The sequence below is a fragment of the Chelonoidis abingdonii genome, chromosome 1 (assembly GCF_003597395.2).
Source record: "Chelonoidis abingdonii isolate Lonesome George chromosome 1, CheloAbing_2.0, whole genome shotgun sequence".
NCBI lineage: Eukaryota > Metazoa > Chordata > Testudines > Testudinidae > Chelonoidis > Chelonoidis abingdonii.
Window position 1 is genome coordinate 335322660 of NC_133769.1, and position 20427 is coordinate 335343086.

At 40.7% G+C, this 20427-nt stretch overlaps 1 protein-coding gene across 1 annotated transcript in view; it reads right to left on the reverse strand.

Moving 5' to 3' along the window:
• The window catches only part of FDX1 (ferredoxin 1), a 56334-nt gene that overhangs the window by 12813 nt on the left and 23094 nt on the right, over positions 1-20427 (reverse strand). Inside the window, exons 2-3 of the mRNA XM_032776895.2 lie at positions 14691-14818; positions 4153-4282 (exon numbers count right to left, since the gene is read on the reverse strand). Coding sequence (XP_032632786.1) covers positions 4153-4282; positions 14691-14818 — 258 coding nt within the window. The remainder of the gene's footprint in view (positions 1-4152; positions 4283-14690; positions 14819-20427) is intronic.

A 20427-nucleotide genomic window follows, 5' to 3' on the forward strand; every position in this document is an offset into this window, starting at 1 on the left:
TAATAGGGAGGATGCCGGGGTCCACCCTGGTTCCAAGCCCCCGCCAGCTAGCTCCAACAGGCTGCTCTTTCTGCAAGCAGTGGACAAAGCAAGCAGCTGCCAAACGACGTTATAAGGGAGCATTGCCCAACTTTAAACAAGCATGTTCCCTAATTGATCAGCGGTGTAACAACTTAACTGGGACAATTTTAAGTGAGGAGTTACTGTACTGCCATAGAAGTCATATCAGTTTCACTTAAGGACTGAAGGGAAACAATGCCTATAAAAATAGCATTTAATATTCTTATTTAAGCATTTCATAATGTTTTTCTTGTAGTTTAGCAATACCATTAGCAAGACAATTTTCAAGTTCGTTCACAAATAAAAAAAGTGGTGTCTTAATAAATGCCTTTATGAGACTGTGATAGCATTTTATTTTCTTGTTCTGTTACATTAAAAAAACCCTACCTTACTAAAATTTAAGTCCATTAAAATGTACATGTAACAGTTAACATTTAAAATTTTGCATAAAATTTTAGATTGATAGGCAATTAATGTAAGTTACACTATAGCTTTTAGCATCAGTTTTAGAAACTTTTAGACCAATTAAAACATATCAATTTTACATGACCAATCTTCCACATAGGACCAACATTAACTTTATTCACACTGCCTCTGTTTCAAATATACTGATTTTAGCAGCGCCGATCTATAGACAGTCTCTCTGACTTTAGCCTAGTTTCACTGAACCAAAAGTGACTAACTCCACCAAAACAGTCCCTGCCACCAATTACAGTAAGTCTGATGCTAAGATTCACTAACTCAGTTCATTAGTCATTACATGAGAAATTCAGTTCTAATTACCAGAGCAACGATTCAGAACCAGCGAAGATATTCAAAAGAGCCAGACGTTCATTAACACAACAAATCATTCTGTTATCTTAATAAAAATATCCTGCAAGTTATTCTCTCTCTTTTGGTTTGCTGGAACAAAGAAAGATTTTTTTTTTAAATGAAAAAAACTTGTGTAGGAAAGACTTGCATTTGAGGATGATTTTATGGACTGGTTTCATGAAGTGATAGAACAGGTAAATTAACGAGTTCTATTAATTTAATTCTGAAAGACTACATGGGTGAAATTTAACTCTCACATCATCAATAGAATACCAGTAGGTCCCTGGAGGTGAACTAAACTTCACAGAAATGGGCTCATAATGACCATCAGAAGAAGGTGGCATCCTTTCCCATGCTTTACTGAGGCGGCTAGAGCAAACGTAAGTTAGGGTGGCAATACGAAGACGCTTGTTCTTTGCTTCCAACCAGATGGATTTATTACAATACTCAAGGTTAAAGATTAACACGATCTAATATATTCTCTCACATTCAAAATGAAAGTTAACAACTTTAGGAAGATTCATCCTCAAAATTCAGCATTGTGGGTTGAATTAGCAAATGTTCTTTATATGAAATAAAAAACAACCAGGCTAAATTTCCTTCAGTCTGTTACTTATTTGCCAATATTCACTAGAGGGCAGTAGTTAGCAGTGAAAAAAATACACAGATACTCAGATGTGGAGGTGAGGGGGTCAGAAAAGCCAAGAAGAAACCAGATGAAGCTCTGATTACTGGTCTAATACTTTAGATGAAGAATTGTAGTGGTCTCATGCGGCTCCTGGCCCAGAGAATAACCTTGATTTCTGAGAATATCATAGGTGTCTGCTTTAGCACGGATATAATTTAAGATATAAATTGATCTCAAGTTGGTTGCAAGTTCTTTGGGACAGGAACTGTGTCTGTACAGTGTCCAGCATAACGGAGCCCAATCTGATGGGTACACTGTAATGAAACTATTTAGCAGGTTTCTCATTAAGTTCCTCTATCAACACTTTTAGAGTCTTTGTGAACAGTTCAAACAATTATCTTTAACCAAATATATTCCCCTTGCTCAAACTTTCCAAATCTAGAGATCCACCTGCAAGGAAACCTATATCTAATATTACCCTAGCAAAGTTATCAGGTTTCTCTCTCTACCTAACAATTACATCGCCGTAACAGGCCAGACAAGCCTATAGAAAATGCAATAGAAGCCATAAAAGTTCTGTCCTCCTGTTGGTCTGGTCATCCAGAAAAAAATCTCTCTCGAGTAGACCATAGCATCCTTGGCCAGAGAAGCAATAGCTATGACAGGTAAGCTGATGAAGTATAACTTGCTTTAGAAACTCTGAAACTTCACCATCTTGCTTCCTCCCATTCAGAATTTTTTTTTTTTTTTTTTTTAATTTAAACTGCCTGAGTGATCTGTCTGGCATTCTGCTCCTCAGTCATTAAGAGAACATTGCTCTTAAGGCTTAAATAAAAGGTGGTTAAATCAAAAACATATGGTCTTGGAACATTCTTTCCGGAGTCTGTTCCCCAAATAGCTCTGGCCCAGAGACTAAAGTACCTCTTTCTCAGTGGAGGAAGTGAACAGAGATGGTACGGGTGAAGTAACTATGTTTAAAAGTCTTACATTTTCTTCATCCTTTCTTTTTAATTTTCTGTTTAGGGAAGGGGATGGGGAGGAGGAGGAGGAGGAGGAGGAAGGAAAGGAAGCAAAAACAATTTTCTCACAGCTTAATGTCTTAGTTAGGAGACAAATTCTAGAAACAAATAGCAATTATTAAAAAAAAAAAAAAAAAAAAAAAGTTTGGCTGACCAAAACCCAGGCAGAGAGTGGGGAAATGTCTCTGACTAATTCAGACGTCCCATTGATTGCAGGATGGAAGGATGCTTGAATTAGACCCACTTCTTTGCAGAGTCAAAAATTTGTTTTGGGATACATCCAAAGCCCACTGGTAGGGGCGAAAAACCAACCAACCAACCCTCATCAGTGGAAAGATTCCCAAAGACATCAATGGGCTCTGGATCAGGCCTTTTGTGAGGCCCACCTCAGATAGAATCAAGCCTTTAAAAACATTAATGAAGTGCCTGTCTACCATGTTCTCCTGTATCTGAGCCTTCACAAGGAAAAGCTAATCATGTAACAGCCTTTGACAGCTAGGAAAATGTATTCAGATGTGTAGAGCCCTGCACAGATATAAATTTATATCCAGAGGGTTCTCCTGAGAACCGCAGCGGTGAAGGGAGAATGTGGGGCCACTGCTCCCAGGAGCCAGCAACCCCGTCTGCAGCCCTGCCCCTATCAGTTCCATGCAGTGGTCTGCATCTCCTATCTGGGGGCATGCATGCTGCTTGAACACAAGAGCACGATTAAGGACAGCTGTCAGTAACTTGGTGCCCTCCCCAGTGGGCAGGGCTGGGGTGCTACAGCCATGCCAGAGGAGCTGCTGGCGTGGGGCACTGGCAATGGTCCCATGTTCTGTTCCTTTCACTGCTGTGGTTTTTGGGAGAGCTGTGTGGTTCCACGGATACTGATTTATATCGCGGATATAAATTTGTATGTGTCCAGGACTCTACATATATGGAAGTAGGGGGAGAGGGAGTTGATTTGCAGCTTCTCTAGAATAGCTCTTTAAGGGGCAGTTGTCTCCCTCAATGCATAGTACACAATTCCTCAGTGTGGATGAGCGACTGAACCCCATATTTTCAGCAAAAGATTTCTTTCTAAACTTTCTTGGGCTTTTTGAAGTATTTAGGAGTGCTTGTCTGTGTTCACCTGAACGCTGTAACAGACTAACACTAGAAAAGGTTACCAGGAAAAGGTTTTCAGCAGACAAAGAAATGTGCTTAAAACTAAATAGCAATCTAATATTTTTTGCTTTTATAGATGGCTGCTAATTACCTGTTCCAAATTGGCAACATGGTGTTGTTCATAACCTCTACATACAAGGTTAATATGGTCCAGAAAAGCAGAAGAAAGAAAATAAACAGGAGAGCAGTAGGGGAACTACTAGTAGGATGCTTTGTTTATACTGAGCTACATGACAGCTCTGTGCAAGATCATCCGTACACTGAAAGGATACTATCGAGGACTGGCAAAGTCTTTGGTTTGGTACAGGTGCCACCTATGTAGTAAACGTCAGCTATCAAAGAAAATCTAACTTTTCTATGTAATTGATCCCAACTGTTTATTCTCATTTGATTAAGTCACTCTCGCAACATTTAATTCTTTCTTGCCCCTTTCTCCATCCCTTTCTTTCAGCCCGCTGGCATACTCAAAAGTCTGTGCCTTACGTTTCTGTCAGTCCATAAGCTAGGTCCAGCATGTCCATTTCCTCATCAGTAATTGCATCTAATTTCTGGAATATGTGGTCTTCAAAGATTAAGTGGCAAGTGGAGCAGGCCAATGTTCCTTCACATGCACCTGCAAGATAGACAAGTTTACTAGAAATACTGGGTTTTATATGATAGCAGAGGTTCAAGAGTTCAACTGGACCCACTGCCTCTCCCAACTCTGAGCAGCCAGATCTGGATTCAAAGCGAGAACTCTCTTGCTTTCGTGCACCCACTGAATTGGGAGACTACATCTGCCACTGCATTATAGCAGAGAATCAGTAGAATCCCTTACTAAACAATGAACTACTACTTGTTAATAAAAAAGTCAACCACTGAGTAATGAGAAATGTTTAAGTGCAAAGATATGACATGCTATTTGTTTCCAACAAATTCTTGTGTTAATCAGAAGTCTTATTAGGCAGCATAGAGAGCATTACTAGATCCATCCACTTTTTCCTCAGACATCACAAGCCATATGAACTATGCACAAATATATTTAGTGTAGTTTTATTCAATTTATACATCCTGTGTGAAAAGAAGAAACTGAACTCCTAAGGCAGGGCTAAAGAATGAGAAGTACCTTATCACATGAATGTGAATGTTACTTAAACTACTTAAAAATACTATAATGTGTGTGATCTTTATATATTTGAAATAAGATACAACTAACTTGAAAAATTCACTCAGTACCAACCAGCCCAAAGAATAAGCCTAGAAACCAGAATGCTTCTAACACCAATATGGTCGTGGCCCTCAAAGCAAAACCCATTTTGATAATTACTGTAAGTACTTCTGGTAATGTCTTTCCACAGTATCAGTATCTCCTGGACTTGTATCAGTATCTCCTGGACTTGTCAAGAATAGGCCCCATCCATGGTACTCCAGACAAAAATCTACGATTTCAGGTCTGGATGGATTATCTGACTGTGGTGCTGTGAAGTCCAGGCAGTCTAGGAGCTGAATGAATATCTGGAGTGGGTCTGTCAGCCAAAACTGCTGGGAATGAGTAGGGAGCTACAAGGAGGATTGTGGTTCTGTGTTGTTTAACTATGAAGAGTGCCCTGGGAAGATTGTTGGAAAGGCATATAGGAGATCTTGACTCCATTATGGTTTCCAATAACAATCCCCTGGATTCCTCCTACCCCCCCCGGAAGAAAGGTTCAGATTCTTGACAGTCTCTTCAGTGCCAAACTGGTCTTTCACAAGAATTTCATCCCTCCCCCCAATAATGGAATTAATCAGCTCTATGATGGTTCACAAGTGACCCTTTGTGATTGGTAACAGATTTTCTGCTCAGGAAGTCCACCAAATTGTTGATGACTCCCAAGAGACGAACCTTGGAGTAATCCCATATCGGTGGCACCATGTTCAGAGGTTGATGACTTCCAGTCAAAGGGATGATGAGCAGGCTCCTGCCTGCTTGTTTATGTAGTGCATCCCTGATGTGTTGTCTGTCAGGATCTACACCAGAGAATTTCAAAGGATACTTGGGAATGCCATACACACTACCCTGATGCTTTGAGTTCCAGGACATTTTTGTGAAGTCCTACGTCTTCTGGGGGACCAGGTCCCTTGCATCTGGATCAGGTGGGCTCCCCAACCTGTGAGATACATCCACAATTAATGTCCTTGTAAAGGAAGGGGCAGAGAACGGTACACCTCCTTGAGCGTTTTTTGGGTTCTAGCTACCATGTCAGCTCTTCAATGACATGAGGTGGTACTAAGACCTTCCTATTCATCCAGTGTTTCTCCAGGGAGTAGACTTACCTGAGCCAGAGCTGAAGGAGCACCCGGTGGAGTCTGGCAAGTGACGTTACACGCATAAATGCCAACATATAGCCGAACATCCCAAGGAAGCCTGTACCATCATGGTCTGGTTTGATTTTATTTCAAGTAATAGTAATTGTACTAGCAGGAATCTGTCCTCAGGCAGATACGTGCTTTCAGACCTGAACACTTGATCAGAGTTGCTATGAGCTCTATTGTCTGTGACGAGATATGAAAAGATTTTTTGATAGTTCACCAGCAGGGCTAGCTGGGCAAACAGAGAGAAAGTGCACAAGTGCCTATTCTAGACTTGCCACTGTCTCCTGCTAGGAGATCAGCCAACCATCCAGGAAAGGATACATAAGAATGCCCCTACTGCTCATGTGGGCCACCACTACTTCGAAGAATTTTGTAAAGACTCTGAGAGCCATGGAGAGTCTACATGGCAGTACCTTGTACAGATATGATTTGGCCCCACTATGAATATAAGGTACTTCCTCTGGCCCCACTGTGAATATGAGGTACTTCCTCTGATACCTCTCTCTGGTGGAGAGAGATGTGTAAATATGCATCCTGTAAGTCAACAGGAATGAACCAGTCTCGAGCCTGAAGAGATGATCATCATCCTGAATCAGACGCAGCATACGTATTTGTTCAGTCAACACATGTCTTAGATATAGGACAAAGACCCTCTTTCTTCCATGGAATAAGGAAATACCAGCAGTAGAAGCCTCTTCTCCTATATTCCTGAGGTGGTACTTCTATGGCACCTAGAGGAAGCAATGAGGAGGTCACTTTTTGTAATGAGCTTGTCAGAAGAGGATGGAAATGAATGGGGTAGCCCTGGATGAGGATATCCAACAGCTGCTTGTCAGTTGTGATAGTAGACCAAGTCTGGTGGAAGGGGGCAAGGTGGTGGCAAGTGCTAAAAGTGGCTCGCATGTGGCTCCCAACATTCCTACCAAACCTGTCACCTCCTTTGTGTCCAAAGGAGCACAAAAAATGGAGTCTCCTGGAGTACTGGGGCCTTTTCCTCTCAGGTACATGTGCTGTAAACTCAATAGAGTAGAACTATATCCTCTGCTGAAATTGGGTTTTATTTGGCTTTTACAGGAACCTGATGTGTAGACCCCCGAGGAATGTAGAATGGATTGAGAGACTTTAAAGTGAATGGAGCTCTTCATCTGTTCTGCTTCTAAAGAGCCAAACAGAGTGGTCAGGGCCTGACAGTCCCTTCGCTGGCTCAAGTATGCAGTACACAGGGACAACGGCAGGTGACAGGATCTCTTGTTGATCAGCAGGGCAATCCTGCTGGGGTCAAAGAACTCAGTACGCCAACAGCTTGTGGGACTTAACCTGTATCACCACTGTTTCAGTGTTTATTATTATTATTTGTATGAGACAAGAAGAAGCCATGATATATATGATTTGTTTTTATTTTTATTTTTTTAAAAAAGAGAGGGAGTGGGTGTTCCAGAGACAGTGGCATGGATGGGGGGGGGGGGGGGGGGGAGGGTCAGGGCAGCTACTGCCCTGGTTGGTCCCAAGGTGGCCTCCGTAGTGATCGGGGCGGGGGGGGGGGGGGGGGGGATGTGGTTAGGAATGATGGCATGAGGGAGAGGAGATAGTGCCAGGGACAGTTGTGGGAGATGGAGAAGATGGACATGGTGGGATGGCCAACATTGGGGCAAACATTACCAAAGGAAGGAGGTGGCCCAGACCCTCTGATTTAGAACTGGAGATCCTGGTATGGCTGGAAGTGATCAGCTATTGGTACTGGGTCCAATAGCATTGCCTCCGTTTCATCAAGTGACAACATTGATGGCGGTTTCTGCTGTCCCTCTGTAGCCGCTCCTGGAGGCCGACATCAGGCTTTGGTGTGGAAGGGCTGGCTAACTATGCCGCGGGAATGCAAGATCTGCTCCAGAACTTACATGATGATAGTTTGCAATCAGACCAATATGGCCAAGAAGCTATGCTGTAAGGATACTGGGTCAGGTTGCAGATGGCTGATCCAGTGCCACTCATATCTCACTTGAGGTGGGGCCTTAAATGGGGGGTCCCTGGAAACTTCCCTAGGGATGCTCTCCAAAAGGTAGAGAAAAGGGATCCCTATCCAATGTAGTAAAATTGTTAAGGACCTCTCAGTGTCTGGGGCAAACACTTCTCTCCAACTTCCCTCAACTTACCTGCAGGGAGGGGATAGTGGAAAGAATGGAAATTCCCTGAGAAGGACAAAGAAGGAGATTATAAAACAGACTCAGGAGGGAAGACGGGACCCACACAGGAAGTTTTGGGAAGGGAACAGACCAGCCAAGGAAAGAAGACTGGAGAGAGGCTCTATGTTTCAGAACCCAAGTCAGGCACTACCCCCGAAGGACCCTGGACAGCCCTTTATGACTCTGACCCCAGCCCCCAAAATACTCTGAAGTTGTGACAATACTGAGGGGTAGGATCCAGGGAAATGTGTATTGGATTTATTATTTTTGTACAGATCTCTGTATTTCTCATGCAATTAAAGAAAGAATAGTGTTGTAGAATCAGGTGCAAAGTGTTAGCGTGTTTCATTATTCACATACCCCTTGAAGCAAGTGCCTGCAACTCTCAGGAGGGAAAGTGCCAAACAATCTACACTCTGAAAGCATGCCTGGAAGCCTCAAACACTGTCACCATCTTGATCCCTGTTCATACTCCAGAGGCTTAAAACACCCAAGGATTCAGTTGTTGGATCCCTTACATCACTCTGGTGAGGAGCAAAAGGGAGGCACTTGCCCAGACCTGTAACAGATGCATCTCAGGACCTTGACTGGCACAGTCACCAATATCAGTATCCAGGTTGGCAACAGGTCATCTTCCCTGCATGGTGCATGTTCAGACAGGAAGCCATGGAGGATGTGTCTCTTGATGAGTAGTGCTTAGAGTCCTCCTTGCAGGACTGTCCTGCATGGTACTTGGAGCCAAGCTTATGCTCCATCTGGCCTCACCTCTCAAAGTTGCCCTCTAGTGTCAGGGGCACAGGTGCCAGAGCTGCCAATGTTGGCTCAGAGGCTGCCAGCACTTTCTTTGATGCCTTTTTCTCTCTAGATCCTGGAGTATGGTGTCCACTTAAAGGAGTGCTGACTGATTAGATGTTTGGCTCTATTTGGTGGTTAACATTTCCTCTGGGTCAGAAGTGACTCACACAGACTGCTCTAAAAGATGTAGCTTGAGTCAAGAGTTTCTGGACTAGCAAGTCCTTGCAGAGAAAGACAAGAACAGCCACATCCCAAAGAGGTGTTCTTTCTCCAAGCAGAACAGGCATCTGCTACATCTGTTAGTAAGGGGGATTAGTAGGGTTTGAACCCAACAGTTTAGAGTCTGTCATGATGTGTTGCAGTTGATATCAGGTATCCCAACTTGTACAGGGGGCAATGCTCAATTAAAAGCAGGTAGAAAACACAATTTTACTCAAATTTGTGAAAAATGCACGTTTTGAAGATCTCAAAAGAACATCTGGTCAGACACTTGCTACATTCCATCTTGCTGCTACTGGTGGTAAGAGGGAAATAAGAGGATAGTGGCTGCTCTGCCCTTTGTCCTCGCATTGGAGCATAGATGGCACAAGCCACATATATGACTGCAGTGGACACTGAGGTACAAAATATTCCAATCTAGGTGTGAATGCACCTCATGTGCGCCACAGTGGGATCCACACTGACACATACTTGAAGAACCATCCAGGGTTTAGAAAGCACCACAGAGCAGTTAGCCATCAAAAGTAAAATGCTATTGGGAAGAATGTTCATTAAATAGAACAGATTTTCCATTCTGTGAAAAGAAGCAATATGCCTCTAGATACTATTTGACTTCACGGTTAGAAAATAATACTAAAAATTGTTTGGCTTAAACCACCCACACAAATAGAGGAAATATATTTTCAGTTGAGATTATGTAATCACCACATTGACCATTCCATTTAAATGATTAATTTTGTTAAACAAGTAGTATTAAGTGACGTGGCTATAGTTAAGTCATTAAATAGTTTTAAATATCCCTATAGCACTATTGCTGAATCTGCCCTCTAGTGACAAAACTGCACTCCTAGCAAAGGTTTTACAAGATCAAGTACTTGATATATAGGACTTTAATAAAACACAGAATTTCTTTAACATTATGTAGCATGACTCACACAGCCAGACTGTGATTTCCCCTTGTCCCCCCCCAGCCCCCCAAAAAGTTTCACTTGCTTACATATTTATTTTGGCTTCTTAACTTACAGACCACAGCTCTTTGCTTCAAGATTAACACGGGATGTTTTTACATAGAATACAAGCAGAGTAGTCACAGGCCTATATGCTGTGGTATTTATGGTATTAATAATTCTTAATAGAATACCTATAATATTTTGACATGCTTTAAAAATTTAACTAAGCCATCATCCATTTTAGTTTTAAATGATCATGTTAGGAGTCTAATCTTCGGTGATATGTATGCAGTTTCTATTGATGTGAACAGAGGTTCTACAAGTGTAGCAAGGAGATTTCGGATTACTGACATCACTGATATGTTTGTTTATACTCTTAAAACAAGACTGAATGCTGCAAATTGTGCACCTCACTAGTCTAACTCTATTTTGTTCCTCTCTAATCACTGTATTCCGATCTTCACCCACTCCCTCCTTTTGTTTATTCTAGCTCTAGTCTCAAGCCCCAATCTGGAAAGTTTATTTGTGTGGACAGATCCCTGGCTGTGCAGAGCTCTATTGCCTTCAGTGGAGCTCAGTGGTTTGTGTACACAGACAACCTTGCAGTTTGGGGTCTAAGATTGTGAGGCCTTCAGTATAAGGACCATCTCTTATTTAGTTTATACAGTGCCCAGTATAACAAGGCCCCAATCTGATATGGGCTTTTGGATGCTATTATAAAAACTGGAATCCATTAATTTGGATCTGCACATGATACTAATAAATCATAATTTTACTCGCCAAAGACCCAATCCAGTTCCACTGAAATCAAGGAGAATCTTCCTACAGACTTCAATGGGCACTAGATGACTTGATGTACTATTGCGTATGCAGACTAAGCAATATGTACCTAAACTTTGCAATATGATTAGACAACAGGAAAACAAGAGATAAGATTCTTATCTAGGAATTACAGAATATCCATTTTACAGTATTAAGAATGTAATATTATGTGAAAGACAAAAAGTTTTAATTCAGTAAATTAAATGAAAATATATAGCATTTTCTGAAAAATATAGAAAAGCAAAGACGTTACTTTAACTGCTTGGATACATTTTAGTCTACAATCACATTTTATTTTTTGTATAAGAGACACACAGGGGCAATTCTGCAGTACAACTGGCTGGGGGAGAAGGAAAAAATGCGACAACTTAGTTTCCTCTTACATCCGCCATCAGGATCACCCCCACCATAGTAGAGTACTGCATTTCTGAAATGAAACCTAAACTGCTACTTTGGTACTTGAACAGAGCAGATTACTTGACATGGCCTCAGTTATTGACCACTACTTGTTCCTACTTCTGTGACTCAAAAAGCAACATTGGCTGCTGCCTAATGTAATGGATTAGTAATACTTCCACTGCATCATAAATGAGCATGGTGCTTTACTATTCCTAAAGAACAATTCCAAGACTCCCTCTGGATCAAGCACAGGCCAAAACTATGAAGTCAAACCAAATCCTGAATTCTGAAATACTTCAACTCCTCCAGGAGTTAGGGAAGTGTTATTACCATTGCAGAAGGCATTGATGAGAACTTATCTGGAATATTGAGTGCAATTCTGGTCTCCAGTGTTTAAAAAAAGATGAATTCAAACTGAAACAGGTGCAGAGGAGGACTAGTAGGATAATTAGAGGAATGGAGAACCTGCCTTACGAGAGGAAACTTAAGGAGTTTTGGCTGTAGATAAGATAGGATTGCTGTATATTGCTGGAAGATAAGATTGCTGTATATAAATACATCAGAGGACCAAACACTAGCAAGGAAGGGGAGTTATTTAAGTTAAGAGACAAATGTAGGCACAAGAACAAACAGATATAAACTGTCCCTCAACAACTCTAGGCTTTAAATTAGACTAAGGTGTCTGAAGTTCTGGAACAGCCGTCCAAGGAGAGCAGTGGGGGCAAAAAAACAAACAAACAAAACCCCCTAACTTGTTTCAAGACTGAGCTCAATAACTTTATGGAAAGGATGGCATGATGAAGTTGCCTACAATGGCATATGGCCCATATGCGATTGCTCTTAGCAAATATCTCTAACAGCCAGAGATGAGACGCTAAATGGGGAGGGCTCTGAGTTTCTACAGAAAATACTTTCCCAAGTGTCTGGCTGGTGGGTCTTATACATATTTTTCCCCAGGTCAGTTTGGCAGAGACCCAGGCTTATTGTTTTTATTTTCCCTCCCTTCCTCTGCAGCAAGGGGCATGCATCACTGGCTGGCGTGACCTAGAATAAATGGTGGATTCTCCATAACTTGGAAGTCTAAATCAAGATTTGAGGATTTCAGTAATTTTTCCAAAGTTTATGGGTCTATAACAGGAGAGGGTGGGTGAGTTTGTGGTCTACAATATGCTAGAGATCAAAACAGATGACCACAACAGCCCCTTCTGACTTTAGAGCAGTGGTTCTCAAAATTTTTCCTCCCCCACAGACAACTTGAAAATTGCTGAGGGTCTAGGCGGACCACTTAGTGATCTTTCCAAATGCTGTTTGTACCATTAGTTAACTATTGAAAAGCACTTTAGATAAAAGCGCTATATAAAAAAAAAAAAAAAATTAATAAACGTTTTTTCTTCTACAAATAAAAGCACACAACTCATATTTCAATATCAATAGTCTTACCTTTCTAATGTGATGGATGTGCCCTCTGCCCCACCACAGCAGCCAGAGAGCTTAGGCTGGGAAGGAGGGGGGGGGGTCTCTCTCCAGCATTTGCAGCCCTGTAGCTGGGCAAAAGTTGCCTCTTTCTCTGGCCGCCACAGCCCTGCATCTCTCAAATTCCCCCCACCCTGTCTTCTCACCCAACTTCCCCCTCCCATCTACCTCCTATTCTCCCCAAGGCCACCACCTCACCTTACATGTGCGTCTTCTGCAGGGTCCAGGCACCTAATTAGTGGAGCCACACCTGCACGGCTCCACTAATTAGGTGGGTGGCCATACATTCTTGTGTGCAGCTGCCCAGACGCGCATCTTAGAGGGAACTACCTGCAGATCACTTGAACGGAGCTCGTGGACCAGAGACCACAGTATGAGAACCTCTGCTTTAGAGTCTATGAGGTTTCTCTGTTGCACGATTCTTTTGGGATATAGACCTTTTTCCAAGGGTGGAATCAATTTTTTCTACTGAAGTCACCTCTGTGCTAATTCATGCCAGAATGGTTCAAGATTCATTGACACTTTTTCAGGAGCAAATATCTGATATTGTGTGCTGCCCCCTGCCCCAACTCCATTTCATTGGTCTTATGAAAAATTTTCTCCCTAAATTTCAACAGCCGCTTTCAATGGATTATCTGATCCTTAGACTCTGCCCCAGACAAATAACGAATGGTGCAGGCAACTTCTGCTATGCAGTCTAAATCCTATACGCTGAGCAACCTGGCTTGTTCCAGTGGAAGGTGGCAGAGGAGATAAGTTTCATTCTGTGGAAGCACTCATCTGGAGGAACCAATTGGCACCCCAGTCTAACAGGTGGAGACTGCTTATTCCATGTCCTGTCTGAACTGAAGCTGGGAAAGACAAGGAGAGGGAGAAGCCAACAGAAGAAAAGTGAGAGGTTCCTCCCCTCAAAAACAGGTACCTAGAAGACTAGTCAGAGCATTTGTGAAACAGATTGGGAGAGTGTGTGGGGAATAGGGACTCTGGTTCCCTAAATGAAACCTTGTGGAAGAGGGGAAATACTCCTGACCACACTTCCTACCAGTGTCTGTAGAACTTGGGAGGAAGGGAAAGGAGGTTTTTTTATCCAACCCCTCTAAAAAATAGATATGGTTTCCTTGAAGGCAGAGTTTAATAGGATTACACTGAAATAATTGAACTGGGATGAGTAAAAGGGTTTCCCTCTACCCCTGTGTACAGAGGCTAAACCGTGTGCCCATATCTGCAGATGGCCTTGGCTGGTTCCTCCTCTCAGCACTTACATTCAACAGTGATGGGTGTTACAGATAGCCCTACAACAGATGAAGAGGAGTTTTAGAGACAGCAGAGGCAGAAGGAACTTGCCATTGATGGAAATATGCCAGTTCTGCAAATTTTGCACCGGCAGAAATAGCTAGTGCTACTAGGAGATCAACTATCTGTGTAGCATCTCTACAGTGGGCAAAACAGAGAAAGACTTGGGCTCCAGACAGATTGCGTGAAAGACATGAGTGTGAAAATCTGCAGGGCAAAAACTACTTGTTATTAGAAGAGAGCAGTCAGATTGGGTGCATCCCCTTCAGAAAAAGCTCTATAGCTATCATTGTTTAAAATTCCTTTTTGAGATCTGTCTGCAGAGATATCGTGTCAATTTTTAAAAGCTTCAAAGCACATGTTTCTGTTTTCCAAAAAGTAATGTTCTATATTAACTAAATTCTAAATATTCTATGCAGCCCCAGAGGAAAAGAAAAGTTAGACAAATTCTGAAGTTCAAAGAAGATAATTATGTTTTAGACATATCCCATGCAAATGAGAAAACTGGTCAGTTATACTTTCAAAAATTAAAGTACAGTATTCAAGTAATTTTACTTACCAAATCCATCTATGTCTAGATTCTTATCAACAACAACATCTAGCAGCGAGTCCCCAACTTTCCCTTCAGCTGTTAGTTTGTCCCCATCACGGTTTATGAAGTAGACAGTTACTTTATCTTCTTCTGAGCTGGAAAATAAAAGCGTATCCTTGTTAACTATTACTAAAGCATGTAATGTGACTGGCAGAAAAATTTTAGAGCTTTATGGTAGTCTACCAATTTTAAAGCAGCACCAATAAAACACTAAACATTACCAACAGTTTTCAGCACAAAAACCCAAAGGAATAATTACGTTTGTAAACTCTTCATGACAGAGTAAGTATTTTCCACTACATCTTGTTCAGTGCTGAGTGCACTAACAAGAAATAAGGAACAGCAGCTAAGGTTTGTGTTTTGTCATGATGAATGATAGAGAGGGAAGAGTATTAGATCCTGAATTTCCCTTTTTTCCACAAAAGTTAGAGCTATTTTATTTCAGACACAGGTTAACTGACAAAATCCCATCGTTGACCACCACTTCCAAAACAGAGGCTATGCAAAGAGTGGCCGAGGACAGATAGTCACTGCCTACACATGACATCTGGTGGTCTAGAAAGGCTTCAGAAGTACATCAACTGAATTGTTTGCTAAATTCCAAATAGTTATATCTGTGCAACCCCAGCAACAGCAATATGGTTGCACAGGTGTCTGCAATAACTTTTTTAAAAAACCACTAATGATGTGCAAGAAAGAACACACCTTAAATTTTGGGTTTGCAGGGTTGACAGGAAAAAAGAGTTCTTATTTGTAAGATTAGCATTTCAATAAAAAATAAAAACAACAACTAGGAATTCAAGAATGCCATTTTAAAGTCACTTCTAAAGAGCAGAACCATACTTCAAGGATTATCAATCAAACCAAAACAATCAGATTCTTCACTGGATGTCCTGCTATTTTATTTTGTATACATGTGTGAGCATGCACATGCATGTCAACTAGTAAACAGAATTATCCTTGGACTGGTAATAGGATTGCTCCCACCAGCAAAAAGGCAGACCAATACAATGTTTGCTTTAAAATTACATCTAGCTTCAAGAAACTAAATCCAAGTATTACCTCTAATACATACAGCTAAATTACATCTAGCTTCAAGAAACTAAATCCAAGTATTACCTCTGGATGACCGGCCATGTACAATTACTAATCTTGTAAATGAAGCCAGTCCATAAGAAGTCTAACCTGCACAGCCAATGCTAAACAAAATTATGAAAGTTTTCATACTGAAAGTTACATTTTTGGGGGGAAAAAGTATTTGAATATTCTTCACAAAGTTTACTAACTATGCAATTAGACTAAAACTTTAAGTGCCTTAATGATGACTAAATTAAATCAAACATTTTGAAACAGGGCATAAAATGATATATTTAGAAGTATCCTTATACAATTTTATTTTTAAAAAATACAAGTATGTTTCTGAGAAAAAAAGAGTTATTATATTTGCCATAACTGTAAAAAAAAAAAAAAAAAAAAAAAAAAAAACTTTGGCAGCAATATGTGGCACGATTCATTATGATGCCACATTCAATTCTTGTCAAATATTCCCTCAGTCCATTTTCCAGAAGATAGCCACAAGCTACTTTCAAGAACAATGAATTAATCCAAAAAAAAAATACAATCAGTGACAAAAGACTGACCTTGTTAATCCACAAAATTCAAGTGAAGCACGTACTACATTAACCTGAGTGTGGTTTCTGAATTTCTGGACATAAAAGTTGTTTAGCTTTAAGAATATAGACGTGCATATGTTCTGGCAGACAAAGCATGCTTCAATCTATTTGGAATATTTTTTTATCCCAGCAGGTGAAGGAGATACAGATCTGATTGCTTTTACAGAACTACTTTGTAAGTGTGCTAAATGTAAAATATTATTTATTCAGAATGCCCACAGCATGCCAGGCCATCTAGAATGGATATATTCTCTGCCCTTAAGTGGTCAAAATCCAATAGCAGACATGATGCAACAAGTGTGAGAGATAAACAATAGCTGGGCAAGTCATAGGTTGGCTGGATAGAGGTTACAAAAATAAAAAATTAGACTTAAGTTATGTAGGCTTCTTGCTCCAAAATATGCACAAAATCTTGCAAGGAAAAGTGCTCCTTTAAACAAAAAACTCTCATTCATCCTTCCATGCTCACTATCCAACCATCTTCTGTTCCATCCCTCCACCCCCCAAAAGAACACAAAACAAAAAAAAAAAAAAACACACGCCATCAAAAGGAAGGGTAGAAATGTCTTTGGATGCCTACCCAGTTTTTCAGCAGCTCCAGCTGCTGTCAGAGCAGTTTCTGGCTCCTACAGGTCTGGCCCTGTACCTGGAAGATGTTCTTCCATTCAGGCCACACAGCTATAAGGCATTAAGCCTCTGAAGAGCATCATTCCCAACGATGTCAGGCTGGTAAAATTCCTGCTTGGCTTAGCATTTCTGCTGCTCAGAAGGGACCCCTAGGCAAGTGTCAGTTTTCCTGTCTGCTGGACTAAGACAACAGGGGAAACTGGGAGTAGGTTGCATACAGCATTAAGCTTCCAGTCAGCAAGTAGAATTGCTAGAGGGGCTAAATGGGAGAGGAGCAAAGAAAATTGGGCAACCAATTAGAGGGGAACAGGGGCATGTGCAGGAATAAAAAATTGATGGCTCTTGTAGGGGCACATTTTGTGCCCCTGAGTGGCCCCATGGCCAGAGGAACTCTGTGCCCCCTGCTGATCACTGGGCGGCCCACACCACTGCTTGCCCCCCCCCCCCCCTTGTGCATGCCCCTGGAGGGGAGAAGACCAAAAAAAAGGGAGGGGTGGGGTGCTTTAAAGACAACAACATAGGTATGTCACTAGTCAGCAGGGAGGATGGTGAACTCAGCTTGGGAGACAGGGCAAGGAAAGGCCCTCTGCTGAACTGAACATGCCTGAAGCCATCTCAGTTTGAATGCCTCACCTGTTAGTAGTAATGAGGCAGGGAGAGACTGCATCTGGAGTTTTAAGCTACAGATATGAAGTTAATCGTTTTTGTCAAAGATTCACACTAGCTCAATCGGCCAACAAACTGGAGGACACTGTATAAAAATTATGATTCTATTACCTGCTGCAGCAGCATAACAGTTTAACTTGATTTTAGTAGGAAGATAAGGTATTAGAAACTATTGCAATCTTTTGCGATCACAATCTTAACTACCACTATAATCAGGTCCAGGCCATTTCCTTTCCAAATGAGTCAGACTTGCACACTAAGATCTCAATTCTAAAAAGATGTACATATATGCTTCACTTTTAAGTCTATGGGACTACTCACATGTTCAAAGTGAAGCATACGTGTAAATCGTCACAGGAGTGCAGCTCATTTTAAAACATCTTTATGAACAGTTACATACAGATTTGGTGGATTTAAAAGAATTTGAAAAATGTATGAGAGCCTTTTGCTTGAAAAAGGCTCAGCCTGAATTAGTAGAGGAAAGGCCCTGGGACAAGTAAAGTACATGGCTCAGAAAAGAATAAGGGGTATTAAATATATAAACAATTCCAGCATTCATAGAAGGATAAGTACCTGTGGGTTTCAGATCAGAAAGAAACGGTTTTGTACAGTTTGCAAAAAGCAGGAGCTTTCTGAAGTGCAGTCTCCCTGTAAATAAGTGTTAGACTTCTTATTGCCCACACAAACATAAGCAAGCTGCTCATGTGAAACACACAGAAATAGAAATGTGTCATTAGATTGATCCATAAAACACAGCATAAGGAAAGAAAAAATGCCATTTTGTTTAACAGCTTACTCAGCTGCTAAACATTTGAATTTTAGAAATGTTGAACTATTCTGTAGCTTTCAAGCCAAAAGTGATCACAGATTCAAACCAATCTATATTAACACCGACAGAGTGAAAGACTGCAGAAAGCCAACTGCAAAACCAGTAAGGAAACACTCAAAAGGGTAGATAGAAAGATAGATCTGTCACTCTCCTTGCTGATTGATCTACAACTGAGCGCATACATCAGATTTGGGCAGGACAGTAATTTTATATCCTCATGGATTGTATTTTCTAAAAGGACAACCTACCCTAAATTCTCAGTTACTGAGGGACAACCTTCATTCATTGATATATGTGCTTTCCATAACCAACAATGTATAAACTTTTCATGAGTGATGTACCTGAATACTTGGATGCCAATATCTAACTGCATTCTTAAATTTACTCACCTAAATATGGGTTAATGCTCATTATGCACTATATGTATCTTATCACTTTAAAAACAAACTTTGTATTTGTGGATAATTAAGCACTATACCCAGATGTACAGACACTTTTCTCGGCCTGTGTATTATATAATTTTAACATTAGCTTTAATAAATTTTTTTAATTTGTTTGCTGACGTAGAGTTGGAAGCTGACGCAGCTGATGGTATCGCAAAGGAAATAAGAACAGTTTTAGGAACTTTAGGGATCATGGTAGAAGATAAAAACTGGTTGGTTTGAATTTAGATGGCATAACAGTGAATGCAGGCTGTGTAACAGGAGTGTTCTCTAACTGATCAGCAATGTAACAACGAAACAAACGTTAACTGGGATGACTAAGTGAGGAGTTACTGTTTATCTTGGATCTTGCTTTAGAGCCAAACCCCATACTCCTTTCCCAAACAAAAAACTCTCACTGAGCTCAGTACAACTTGTACCATGACAGAGGTTGAGTAAAGACTACATGGCAGATTTAAATAGACTTAGTGAGGATCCGTGTAATGGGAGCACCCAGTTTCGGGCATGATGCATTTTCTTTAGGCTTTTTGATGAGCACCTTGTATGATAAATATAAAATTAAAGTTAGCTTAAATTTGGTTAAGCAGAAATATATATATGTTGTAACAACGGCACCAATCAGCAAGTAAAATAAGGCAGTGAGAATAATCAACAGTACAGTTGTCAAGTGATTATATAAATAGTATTTTTGTTTAAAAGCGCAATTAATCACGAATAATTTTTTAAATATTTTTTGACGTTTTCCACACATTTTCAAATATATCATTTCAATTACAACACAGAATACAAAGTGTACAGTTCTCACTTTATATTTTTATTATAAATATTTGCACTGTAAAAATAAAAATAGTATTTTTAATTCACTTAATACAAGTACTGCAGTGCAATCTCTTTACCATGAAAGTTGAACTTACAAATGAAGAATTATGTAAAAAAAACTGCATTAAAAACAAAAATTTAAATCTTTAGAGCCTACAAGTCCACTCAGTTCTACTTCTTGTTCAGCCAATCGCTCAGACAAACAAGTTTGTTTACATTTGCAGGAGATAATGCTGCCTGCTTCTTGTATACGTCACCTGAAAGTGAAACCAGACAGTCGTATGGCACTGTTGTAGCCAGTGCTGCAAAATGTGCTAAAGATTCATATGCCCCATTCATGCTTCAATCGCTATTCCAGAGGACATGCATCCATGCTGATGAGTTCTGCTCGATAAAAATGGAAAGCAGTGCAGACCGACACATGTTCATTTTTGGCATCTGACTCAGATGCCACCAGCAGAAAGTTGATTTTCTTTTTTGGTGGTTCAAGTTCCGTAGTTTCCACATCAGAGTGTTGCTCTTTTAAGACTTCTGAAAGCATGCTCCACATCCTAAACTGATCAGATTTTGAAAGGCACTTCAGATTCTTAAATCTTGGGTCGAGTCCTGTAGTGATCTTTAGAAATCTCACATTGGTACCTTCTTTG